General features: G+C 44.6%; 1 protein-coding gene across 1 annotated transcript; it reads left to right on the top strand.

Annotated features, from left to right (window-relative positions):
• Positions 1 to 10,875, top strand: LOC120320173 (2-acylglycerol O-acyltransferase 2-A-like). The gene is made up of 6 exons (XM_039369691.1): positions 1 to 166; positions 982 to 1,160; positions 5,561 to 5,765; positions 7,688 to 7,862; positions 8,205 to 8,404; positions 10,140 to 10,875. The coding sequence occupies exons 1-6, from the start codon at positions 73 to 75 to the stop codon at positions 10,292 to 10,294; spliced, it is 1,008 nt and encodes a 335-aa protein (XP_039225625.1). The 5' UTR covers positions 1 to 72; the 3' UTR covers positions 10,295 to 10,875.
• Positions 10,876 to 12,755: the final 1,880 nt, after the last annotated feature.

Genomic DNA, 12,755 nt, shown 5'->3' with positions numbered 1-12,755 from the left:
CCCGCAACCAGCACCACAACGTTGGGTCAGCGTCTTCAGTCCGAAGAGGGTGGAACGGGCTCGGCTGCTAGGATGAAGATTGAATTCGCTCCTCGCCACATCCCGTGGGAGAGACGGCTTCAGACGGCTTCGGTGCTTCAATGGGTCTTCACTTTTTTGTGCATGGGTAAAAATAAAAGATGGTTATTCCTAATTAAGGGGACTTTTTCCAGGATATGGAGGTTGCTGGCAGGGGGGAAAGGAAGGGAGGGGGATGTGAGATCGTGGAGTCTTAGTGGACCATCACTTAAATATGAGCCAGCCATGTGTTGCAGCTGCCAAAAAGGCCAAACGCTTTCCTACAGTACATTAACAGAGGGATAAAATCAAGATTATGTGAAGTGTTAACACTACTTTACAATGCCTTGGTAAGGCCACACTTGGAATACTGCATCCACTTTTTGGTCGCCACGATGTAAAAAGGATGTTGAGACTCTAGAAAGAGTACAGAGAAGAGCAACAAAGATGATTAGGGGACTGGAGGCTAAAACATAGAAGGAACGGCTGCTGGAATTAGGTATGTCTAGTTTAACAAAGAGAAGGACGAGGGGGGACATGATAGCAGTGTTCCAATATTTGAGGGGCTGCCACAAAGAAGTGGGAGTCAACCTATTTTCCAAAGCACCAGAAGGAAGACAGGGAGCAACGTATGGAAACTGAACAAAGGGAGAAGCAACCTTGAACTAAGGAGAAATTTGCTGAGAGTAAGAACAATCAGGCAGCGAAATGGCTTCTGTCGAGAAATTGTGGGTGCTCCAACACTGGAGGTTTTTAAGAAGAGACCGGACAGTCACTTGTCTGAAATGGAATAGGGTTTCCTGCTTGAGCAGGGGGCTGGACTAGAAGACCTCCAAGGTCCCTTCCAGCTCTGTTATTCCCGATTAGGGAAATGAATGCGTTAACATGAAAGACCCCTAACAATTCTCCCTTTTCTTCCTCCAGCTCAGTGCTCCATCGCCCTCTTCATCCTCCTCCTCTTCACACGCTTCTGGCTGATCAGCGCCCTCTATGCTGCCTGGTGGGCGTTTGACTGGGACACCCCGAGCAAAGGTGGGCGGAGCTCCCACCGGATGCGGAATTCGGTCGTCTGGCGATACATGAAAGATTATTTCCCGGTCTCGGTACGTGTCCCCCTAGAGGGAAGGAGTATAATGGCATGGGAGAAAGACCTTGGGAGACGGGGACAAAGAGATGCTGCTTAGGGAACGAGCGGATAAGAGGCAGCAGAGCCTCCAGCTGCATAATGGGTGGAGAAAGAGGCTGTCAAGGAGATGACGGGAGTTTTATACAAGCCGTCCTTGACTTACAACCATTCAGTTAGTGACCGTTTGAGGTTACAACGGGCTTGAAAAAAAGTGACTGATGAGTGCTTTTCACAGAGGTTGCAGCATCCCTGAGCTGATCAGATTGAAATTCAGATGCTTGGCAACTGGCATGTACTTAGGACGGTTGCAGTGTTTCCTTTTGCAACCTTCTGACAAGCAATGTCCGTGGGGAAGCCAGATTCACTTAACAACCGCGTTACTAAATTAACAGCTGCAGGGATTCACCTGACCACTGTGGCAAGAAAGGTCACAAAATGGGATAAAACTCACTGAATTACTGTCGTTTAATGGATAAATGATGATTGTATTTTAGGATTACGATCATGATTTATCGCTTGTTGCTTGCATGTGCACTGAGAGATGATGCAGCAGAGACAAATTCCTTGTGTTTCCCATTACACTTGGCCAATAAAAAAATTCTCTTCTCTTCTCTTCTCTTCTCTTCTCTTCTCTTCTCTTCTCTTCTCTTCTCTTCTCTTCTCTCCTCTCCTCTCCTCTCTTCTCTTCTTTCCTCCTCCTCCTCCTCCTCCTCCTCCTCCTCCTCCTCCTCCTCCTCCATCTCCTCTTTCCTTCCCTTCCCTTCCCTTCCATGCCATGCCATGCCATTCCATCACATTCTATTCCATTCCATTCTTTCTCATTATTCTGTATTCTATTCTATTCTGTTCCGTTCTGTTCTGTTCCAACACTGGAAGTTTTCAAAAAGAGATTGGACAGTCATTTGTCTGAAATGGTATAGGGCAAGGGTGTCAAACTGAATTTCATTGAGGGCTACATCAGCATTGTGGTTGCCCTTGGGGGGCCAGGTGGGTGTGGCTAGGGTAGGTGCGGATGTAGTGGGTGTGGCCTACTGGATGGGCATGGCCAGCTCTACATTGTTCGCGTCAAGGGTGCCTGTGGGGGCCTGGGTAGGAGTGGGACAGATCTGAGGGTCTCTGGCAGAAGGGGGTGGGACCGGGGCAAGCGCCAAGGCATGGTCCATTTCTTCACTCATCACAAAGGGGGGCACCTCCCCAACACGCACTCAGGGGCCGGGGCCAACACAGCAGGGGCTGGTTCCTCGCTGTTCCCAGACGGCCTTGTGGAGCTAAGACTGAATGCGTTTCAGCATAGATGGCCACCACAAAAATTGTACATTGGCTCCCGGCCGGCCTGGGCCAGGGCCAAGGCAGAGGGGGCCGTTCCCTCACTGTTTCCAGGATGGCTTCGCGGGCCACATGAAACCACTTTGCAGGCCACATCCAGCCCCCGGGCCTTGTGTTTGTCATGTCTGGCATAGGGTTTCCTGCCTGAGCAGGGGGGTTGGACTAGATGACCTGCAAGGTCCCTTCCAGCTCTATTATTCTATTCTGTTCTGTTCTGTTCTGTTCTATTTCTATTTCAATCCATATTTTCTATTCTATTCTATTCTATTCTATTCTATTCTATTCTATTCTATTCTATTCTATTCTATTCTATTCTATTCTATTCTATTCCTTATTCTTGCTTAGAATAAGGCTGAGGAATTCTGGGAGTTGAAGTCCACAAGTCATAAAAGGGCCAAGTTTGAAGACCTCTGCCATAAAAAGGAAGTAGTTGGTGATAGCAGCCTTGACCTTAATTAGCTTTTCAGTACAGGCAAAGTAGCCAGGTGCTGCCCCCTGGTGGCACAGTATGAAAAAAATCAGGAGTTTGGATGTCGTTTTTCCAGAGTAGGAAATTGTACAAATCAACAAAACAAACAACAATAGCTGCAAGGACCAATTCAGGCAGTTGTGAAGAGCCGAGACTGACCTGGAGTGACAAATCAATAAACGGGAAAGTTATGCTCATGAAAAGTTTTGCTGTTGGATACAGTAAATCGGGGGTATTCAAGCTTGGCAGCTTTAAGACTTGTGGACTTCAACTCCCAGAATTCCTGAGCCAGTATGGAGAACGATGGCCCCTTCATGACTCGGGGACTTCAACTCCCACAATTCCTGAGCCAGCATGGGGGAACTATGGCCCCTTCATGACTGGTGGACTTCAATTCCCAGAATTCCTCAGCCAGCATGCCTGGCTGAGGAATTCTGGGAATTGAAGTCTACAAGTCTTAAAGTTGCCAAGTTTGACGACCCCTGCAGTAAATGTTTAATTTCTCATGCTTGTAATATAGCTAGACTTAAAACAGTTCATTTAGTGTCCGTTTGAAGTTACAATGGCACTGGAAAAAAAAATGACTTATGATCATTTTTCACACTTATGACCGTTGCAGCCTCCCCATGGTCACGTGATCCAGACTGGTGCCATCTTCCTGTCAACATAACCCAGGTTGTTCCCACTTGACTGGGTTCAAAAGCCTCTTTGTGGCTGAGGGAAGAGGGCTAAAGAGAGATTTTTTTTAAAAAGAGAGATTGCTGGGGGTTCGTTTTCTCATACAATTATCTTTCTTTGACGTGGTTCTTTGGCCTACAGCCAAACAGGTGTTGCAGGCATTTGAAATACAACAAAGAGCTTTCTTTTTGGCCTGGGGTTTAAGATAGATAGATAGATAGATAGATAGATAGATAGATAGATAGATAGATAGATAGATAGATAGATAGATAGATAGATACAGACAGATAATTAGATAGATATAGATAGATAGATAGATAGATAGATAGATACAGATAGATAGATACAGATAGATAGATAGATAGATAAATAGATAGAGATAGATAGATAGATAGATAGATAGATAGATAGATAGAGATAGATAGACAGACAGACAGATATAGGGATACAGATAGATAGATATATAGTGATAGAGAGATAGAAAGATAGATAGATAGATAGATACAGACAGATAATTAGATAGAGATAGATAGATAGATAGATAGACAGACAGATAGATAGATAGATACAGATAGATAGATATATAGAGATAGATAGATAGATAAATAGATAGACAGATATAGGGACACAGATAGATATATAGCGATAGAGAGATAGAAAGATAGATAGATAGATAGATATGATATGATATATAATAGAGAAATAGAGATAGAAAGATAGATAGATAAACAGGTGAGAGAGAAAGAGACATAGATGGAAGAGAGAGAGAGAAGAGAGTGAATGAGAAAGAGAGAGGTGGGAGAGAGAGAGAGCGATAACCCTATTTCTAAAGAATTAACTTTGTGAGGATAAATGGGGGAACATGATGTACCCAACCAGGCCAGTTCATAGCCATGAGCTCCATAACAGCCTCATTAATCAGAAGGAACTGGGAAGACGCCCACTGTGAGTGGTTAGTAAACAGCTGGGATCTGCCTGCGCCTGATGCGCCTGGTGATAAATTGAATGCAGCGAGCAGAAGACGCCTGGAAGTTGAGGAAGAGAAAAGCCGTTAGGTTATTTAACAGTGTGCTCAGATCAATGAGTGTGGCGGGGGGGGGGGGAAATGGCAGGTGTGCTTTGAGAAACAAGGCGAACGGTCATTTTAGCCTCATAGAATGTAAGAGTCAGAAGGGACCTCAGAGGTCATACAATCCAGCCCACTATAACCCATCCTTTCACCGTCTTTCTTGCAAAAGAGAGCTGAGACAGCACAAGAGAGCCAGTTTGGCCTAGTGGTTAAGGCATCAGGCTAGAAAGCAGGAGATCAGAAGTTCTAGTCCCACCTTAGGCATGAAAGCCAGCTAGGTACTTTGAGCCAATCACCAGGAGACGCTGAGTTCTAGTCCTGCCTTAGGCATTGTTGAAAGAAAAATCTTCTTTCAGGGTCTAGTCCAAGCCGGGAATAAATAAAATGGAGGCTGCCATTCAAAGAAGGTTCTTGTTAATTGAAGAGCAGAAGTACAACAGCATGTGGCTCTGAGGCAGCTGACCACATGTTGCTGGGGGTGGTGGGTTTTATACCTTCTTGGGCTTTTGTGTTTGGACTTGTTCTTGTTCCCGTGGCATGAACTTTGACCTGAGGTTCAGTGGTGTCCTTTTGGCATCCTGATGGTGGTGGGTTAATCCTATTACATCCTAACAGTCATGTCTTGCTTCTCTGGGGCTGTGGCTGATGGCTATGTCCTGTGTTGGATTTTTGGGTGAGGGGTTGCTGGTTCTAGCGTTCTCTCTCTCTCTCTCTCTCTCTCTCTCTCTCTCTTTCTCTTTCTCTCTCTCTCTCTCTCTCCCTCCCTCCCTCCCCCCCTCTCTCTCATAAATAAATAAGAAATGGACAGGTATCCTAAATGCCTTTGGTCTTCCAGCTGGTGAAGACGGCAGATTTGGATCCATCCAAGAACTATATCTTCGGCTTCCATCCTCACGGTATCTTGGTGGCTGGCGCTACCATTAATTTCTGCACAGAAGCCACCGGCTTTTCCAAACACTTCCCAGGCTTGAAGCCTCACATGATGATGTTGAATATTTGGTTCCGAGCCCCCTTTTTCCGGGATTACTTGATGAGTGGAGGTAAGCTGACTTAGAAGGGATTTCTGATTCATTGGGAAACTTTTGGAAGACCAAAATCAATCAATCAATCAGAATAGAGCTAGAAGGGACCCTGGAGGTCTTCTAGTCCAGCCCCCTGCTCAAGCAGGAGACCCTATACCATTTAAGACAAATGGCTCTCCAGTCTATTCTTAAAAACCTCCTGGAGGCAGGTAGTTCCACTGGTTAATTGTTCTCACTATCAGGAAGTTTCTCCTTAGTTCTAGGTTGCTTTTCTCCTTGGTTAGTTTCCATCCGTTGCTTCTTGTCTTGCCTTCAGGCCCTTTGGAGAATAGCTTGACTCCTTCTTCTTTGGGGCAGCCCCTGAGATACTGGAACATAGAGCCGAGGTGGCGCAGCAGTTAGAGTGCAGTACTGCAGGCCACTTTAGCTGACGGTGTTCAGCAGGCCAGCGGTTCAAATCTCACCGGCTCAAGGTTGACTCAGCCTTCCATCCTTCCGAGGTAGGTAAAATGAGGACCCAGATTGTTGGGGGCAATGTAAATATATATATACATTGCTTACTGGTGTACACCGCTTAGAGAGTGCTTGCACTTAAAGCGGTATATAAGTCTCATAAATAAAGAAATAAATAAATAAATAAACAACAAACAAACATGGCTATCATGTCCCCCCCCCCAGTCCTTCTTTTCCCTAGACTGGCCATACTCATGAATCCTGAATCCATTCTTCATATGTTTTTCTTTCTAGGCCAGTGATGGCGAACCTTTTAGAGGCCGAGTGCCCAAACTGCAACCCCAGATCCATTTAAGTATCAACGGGTGCCGGGTGTGTGTGGCCCATTGGCTGGGTGTGGCCAATTGGGGGGGTGGCCCATTGGCTGGGCATGGCTGCAGTGGTATCGACAGACTGGGTGGGACTAAAAAGTTCAATCAATCAATTCCAACTTTGAGAGATCTTTTTTTCCCTGCGAGAAGTTGAAATTAACTGATTGATTGAACCTTTTTTTTTTTTTTTTTTGCACACAGCGGTGGAGGCCTAAAGCAAAAAGGTTTAGAAAACCCAGCTGAAGGCCTAGGACTGGGGCAACGGCACGCATGCCCACAGAGAGGGCTCTGAGTGCTGCCTCTGGCACCCGTGCCATAGGTTCGCCACCACAGTTCTAGGCCTTTAATCATCTTAGTTGCTCTTCTCTGTACTTTTTCCCAAAGTCTCAACATCTTTTTTGTAATGTGGTGTCCAAAACTGGATGCAGCATTCCCGCTGGGGCCTTACGAAGGCTTTATAAAGCGGTGCTAATAGTTCACCTGATTTTGATTCTATGCCTCCGTATGCACAACCCAGGATTGTATTAGCTTTTTCGGCTGCCGTCGCGCACAGTCGGTTCATGTTTAAGTGATCGTTCACTAGGACTTCAAGGACACTGAGCTTCTTGAAAGCTTTTTCCCATTGAGGGAATGCTGCAGATCCTTTGGGAATTTTGCCAGATTTTGCACTGGCGGAAAGGTGAATTGGTTTTCATGCCATTTACAGGTTGCCCTCGACTCCTTGCGATTCGCTTAACAAATGTGTCAAAAAGGTCATCAAATCACTTAACAACTGCCTGTCTTAGCAATGGAAATTTGGGGGCTCAGTTGTGGTCATAAGTTGAGGACTGGTGATCTGGATGGAGAAGAAGGAGGAAATTGAGTGGCTTGCCTCCAGAAGCAGTGAGTGCTCCAACACTGGAGGTTTTCAAGAAGAAACTGGACAGCCATTTGTCTGAAATGGTATGGTCTCCCACTTGAGCAGGGGGGTTGGACTAAATGAGCTCCAAGGTCCCTTCCAGCTCTGTTATTCTCTGTTAAGGCTATTTAATGTGTGTGTGTGTGTGCGTGTGTGCGTGTGTGTGTGTGTTGTACAGGGCTTTAATGTTCTTCTTTATCCTGCTTTGCTTCACCCAGGTTTAATTCCCTCGGACAAGGAATCTGCTTCCTATGTCTTGAGTAAGAAGGAAGGGGGGAATATCGTAGTCATAGCTGTGGGAGGGGCCAAGGAAGCCCTAGATGCCCATCCTGGAGCTTATACCCTCTTGTTAGAGAACCGCAAGGGCTTCGTTCGGCTGGCCATAGAGAACGGGTAAGTGGAAACAGCTTCTGGGGGGGTCCTGATCTTCTTGTACAATGTACATCACATGTAGTAGTGGGATTCAGCCGCTTTGCACCACTTCGGCAGAACCGGTCGCTAATTTTTTTGTTGCTCAGGCCCAGAGTGGACTTCCAGAAGCGGCATCAATGTAGAGAACTGGTTGTTCACCTATTTGATTCCCACCACTGATCACATGAATTATTATTGTGTTTCCCTTCAACGTGCAAAGTTGAGAAACAGTGCTCGAATCCATTATTTGCAGCCACCCAGCCTTCCTCGGTTATCTCAACCTGTTTGATTCCATCTCTCCTTCTGATTCTTCTCGGTTCCTAGCACGCCACTTGTCCCTGTGTTTTCTTTCGGAGAGAATGAGCTGTATGATCAGGTCGAAAACCCCAAAGGATCCTGGCTGAGGTGGACACAAGAGCGTTTGCAAAAGATCATGGGTATCTCCCTGCCTCTCTTCCATGCCAGAGGGGTCTTTCAGTACACCTTTGGGTTTATTCCATACCGGAAGCCAATCTTCACCGTGGGTAAGTCCATGTTTCTTCCATGGCGTCCAGAAATGAGAGGCAGGTGAAACAAGGAAGGCGAGTTGGCAAAGAAAGAAAGCTAGAATAAGGCTGAAGAAAATTGGGGTTTTGACTTATTAGTGAGAATTAAAATAGAACATACTCAAATAGACAAGCTGTGTACTTTGAATACTAGATTTTGTCATGAGCTGAGATAAAGAAAACTTTGGTCATTTAAAACTTGGAAGTACAGGCTTCCGGTTCCAGATCACGGTGCCTGCAGACGTGTGGAGAGAGCTCTCTCTCCGCCGCCTGGTTTCCCTTCGCCGAAAGACCCTGGAAAGGGTCGAAAGTCACCCTGGAGGGGCGACCAGCACTGAGGAGGAGCTTTGCTAGATCGCAGAAGGGCGGGAGCCCTTCCGTTTGACCCAAAGGAGTTCCTTTGGCTCGATGAAGATTGGCCACTAACATGGCCAATCCCTTAGCTGTTCCAGCCGAAAGCTAAAAGCACTACTAAGCACAACGAAGCACCTTGGAAGATCTGGGCGAGACCCTTACTTTCCTCTCTTTTACCCTAACCATTCTCCTATAAAAGTGTTTGCATACTCTGGGAATCTGAGTTTTGGAAAGTAAAGAAAATAACCAAATAACTGGATTTTTATTTCTCGGATACTTTGGGGTCCTAAAAGTTCCTATTATAGAGACTTATCATTCTATCTATTTATTAACTTTGAAAAATATCCTTCTGCTGTTTTTTGGTTAATTGGATTAAAGCATAATTATTGTCTGGAAAAAATTTTATAGCCTACTGGGGACACCTTATGGTAAAGCCTGGCACTGCAACTGAATTATTCTGATTGTGAGGCTTGCTGATATCCTAGATTTGACCTTCACATTATCAAAAGAAAAGATAAAGAATTGGAAACAACTAGGTGATGAAAACAACTTCTAGAAATTGTGAAGGTGGACACTGACTGACTCTTTCTAAATATAGCCTCCACTAAAAGACTATCTCTAATCACCATAGAAATGGAGAAACCTTACCCACAACTTAACTATAAACTTATACTTGAAAATTTTTTTGAAGCAACTGAGCTAATGAACTCCAGAGCGAAAGCCAAAGATGTTATCTCCAAACTATAAACTGAACTCCAGACTCCAATTGATCAACTTACAATCCAAAAAACAACAGAAGAGGAACAACCCAACATTAAAGAGATTCTGTACAACAATATACATTCTATTGAGGACTTTGATAATCAAATACTGACTTCAATTAAAATACCTGTAACTCCTAAAGTAATAGGAACTGAACAACAAATACAACATAGTGAGAACCTTGACAACTTAGACAAGCAAACAACGACAACACTGGATATGACCTTTTATTTTACTCAGATGAAACTGGAGGAGGAAGAAGAAGACCAGACTGAATTGATGACAACCATTTTAAACCAAACATAGAGATTTGATTTATTAGAGCAACAACGTAATAACTACAAAAGGGCCAGTTCCTTTGAAAAATTGATAACTGGATATTCTCCCTTGATTCAAACAGCATGTGTGGGAATGAAGGGAGACACATCTGAGGATTCAAAGGCACTGGTATGGAAGCTGACTTGGCACAAAAAGAAAGCCAGAGTTAGATTTAAAAATGGGATTTAAAATCTCACTCAGTGGGTTAAGCAGATTTTTAGAGATAAATTAAATTAAATTAAATTATTAAACTATTATTTCTCCTGTTTGATCCCTCCAGTGGGAAAACCCATTCAGGTGGGGAAGAAGCACAATCCCAGCCAAGACGAAGTTGATGAGCTCCATAAGAGATACCTGGAGGCGCTCTGCATGCTGTTTGAGGAGCATAAATTGAAGTACAACGTGCCAGAAGACACGCATCTCTCTTTCGTATGAGACACGAAAAACCACAAACTTTGACACCGGCGACAAAGATCTGAAAACATCGAAGCCGCAAGAGACAAGCAAATCTTCCATGGAGATATATTCCTTTTGGGGCCAATGGACAAATCATTGGAAAAAATAAAACCTCACAGGTTGAAATGAGGGTCTTTGGTGCTCTCTGAGCTTGGTGGTTTTCTTGCAAATATTTCATTACCCAACTAGGGAACATCGTCAGTGCTAATAGTGGGTGGGGCTGATGATATTACCTAGTTTGGTAATGAAGCATTTGGAAGAAAACCACTAAGCTTTGAAAGCACCTAGCAACCCACAATTTAAGTCTGAACTATAGATATTCTCGTCTATCAGTTACCAATGCACACATAACAACACTGGACCCAGCATGAGTAACAAGGTTATTGTAACCAGAGCTGATAAGGATTTGGTGTGCTGGAGAATGGGAGGGGAAGCCCCGTGCTTCAAGCTAATTGGGGAATGTGATTTATGACGGCTAATTGGAGGAGGGAATTGTGCTTGGATACTACGTGTTCAGGGGAGGGGAATTTACTTTTTGGCTTGATTATGCAATGCCGATGCTATGCTACTCAAAATAAAGATTCTTTAAGGTAAACAATGCCTCGTAGTTCTTTGAAGAGTTTCATCTGTTGGAACTGTGACCAAAGGATGGCAGAATCAATGGAACTGGCAGAGAAGGGAAAAATTGGCAGCTTTGGTTTTATCAGGGTGAGCAATGTGGCCCCTTAACGACCTGTGGACTTCAACTCCCAGAATTCCTGAGCCAGCCATGCTGAGGGGAAAGGGAGAGGTTTCCAAGCGGAGCCATGCTGGCTCAGGAATTCTGGGAGTTGAAGTCCGCCAGTCATAAAAGAGCCAAGGTTGCCTACCTACCCCTGGTCTTGCTGAATGTCATTTATTTACTTTATTTGAACTTTATTTATTTTTATTTATTTGAACTTTAGCTGCAATTAGTCTGGAGAGGGGGCTCAAGGGAGCTGTGGATTTTGTGTGTGGCTGGAGAGGGTGGGGGGAACCCCCCCCCCAGGGCTGATTGCTTGCTCTCTCAAGCAATCTTGATGCCTTTGCGGTCTGTCTTGCAGTCAGATTCTTTAGGCTAATTCATCCTAATTTTATAATCATAATGAATACTGATTCCCAAGGTCCCTTTTTTTCTCCCTCCTTGCGTGAAGAAGGGAAATTTGGCTGGAAACACGATTCCATCTTTCTATAGAAGGGGTCGACCTATTTTTCCAAAGCGTCTGAAGGCCGGACAAGAAGCAACGGATGGAAACTCATCAAGGAGAGAAGCAACCTAGAACTAAGGAGAAATTTCCTGACAGGGAGAAGAATTTAAGAAGAGATTGGACAATGATACAACAACAACAACAACAACAATAACATAAAGTGTGAAGATACCTTGGAGGTTATTTAGTCCAATTCCCTGCTCAGGAATACTATTTCAGACAAATGGCTGTCCAGTCTCTTCTTAAAAACTTCCAGTGTTGGAGCATTCACTGCTTCTGGAGGCAAGCAGTTCCACTGGTTAATTGTTCTAACTGTCAAGAAAATTCCTCCTTAATTCCAGGTTGCTTCTTCCCTTGATTAGTTTCCATCTATTGCTTCTTGTCCTGCCTTCAGGAGCTTTGGAGAATACCTTGACTCGCTCTTCTTTGGGGCAGCCCCTGAGATACTGGAACACTGCTATCATGTCCCCCCTCATCCTTCTCTTCATTAAACTGCACATCCCAAATTCCAGCAACCGTTCCTTATATGTTTTAGCCTCCAGTCCCCTAATCATCTTTGTTGCTCTTCTCTGCCCTCTTTCTAGAGTCTCTACATCTTTTTTACATCGTGGTGACCAAAACTGGATGCCGTATTCCAAGTGTGGCCTTAACAAGGCCTTGTAAAGTGGTATTAATACTTCACGTGATCTTGATTCTATCCCTCTGTTAATGCAGCCCAACACTGAGTTGGCCTTTTTGGCATCTGCGGCACACTGCTGGCTCCTATTTAAGTGATTGTCCACTGGGACTCTGAGGTCCTTCTCACAGTTGCTACTGTTGAGCAAGTTACCCCCTATACTATACCTGCACATTTCGCTTTTCTTGTCTAAATGTAGAACCTTTACTTTTTTCACCACTGAATTTCATTTTGTTAGATAGCGCCCACTGTTCAAGTCTGTCCAGATCCTCCTGTATCAGCTTGTCTTCTGTAGTGTTGGCTATTCCTGCTAGCTTGGTGTTGTCCATCTATCCCCTCATCCAAATCGTTGATGAAGATGTTGAAGAGCACTGGGCCCACAACAGAGCCCTGGGGCACCCCATTACACACTTCCCTCCATGTAGATGCGGTGACCACGGGGATGATGCAACTATTGTCATGTGTGAAAAATGGTCATAAGTCGCTTTGGTGCTGTTGTAACTTTGGATGGTCAGTAAACGAACTGTTGTAAGTCAAG

Source organism: Crotalus tigris, unplaced genomic scaffold (genome assembly GCF_016545835.1).
Source record: "Crotalus tigris isolate CLP2741 ecotype Arizona unplaced genomic scaffold, ASM1654583v1 scf7180000021196.354758, whole genome shotgun sequence".
In the NCBI taxonomy this organism is placed as follows: domain Eukaryota; kingdom Metazoa; phylum Chordata; class Lepidosauria; order Squamata; family Viperidae; genus Crotalus; species Crotalus tigris.
The sequence above is the reverse complement of the archived record's forward strand: the minus strand, read 5'-3'. Positions and strand labels throughout refer to the sequence as shown.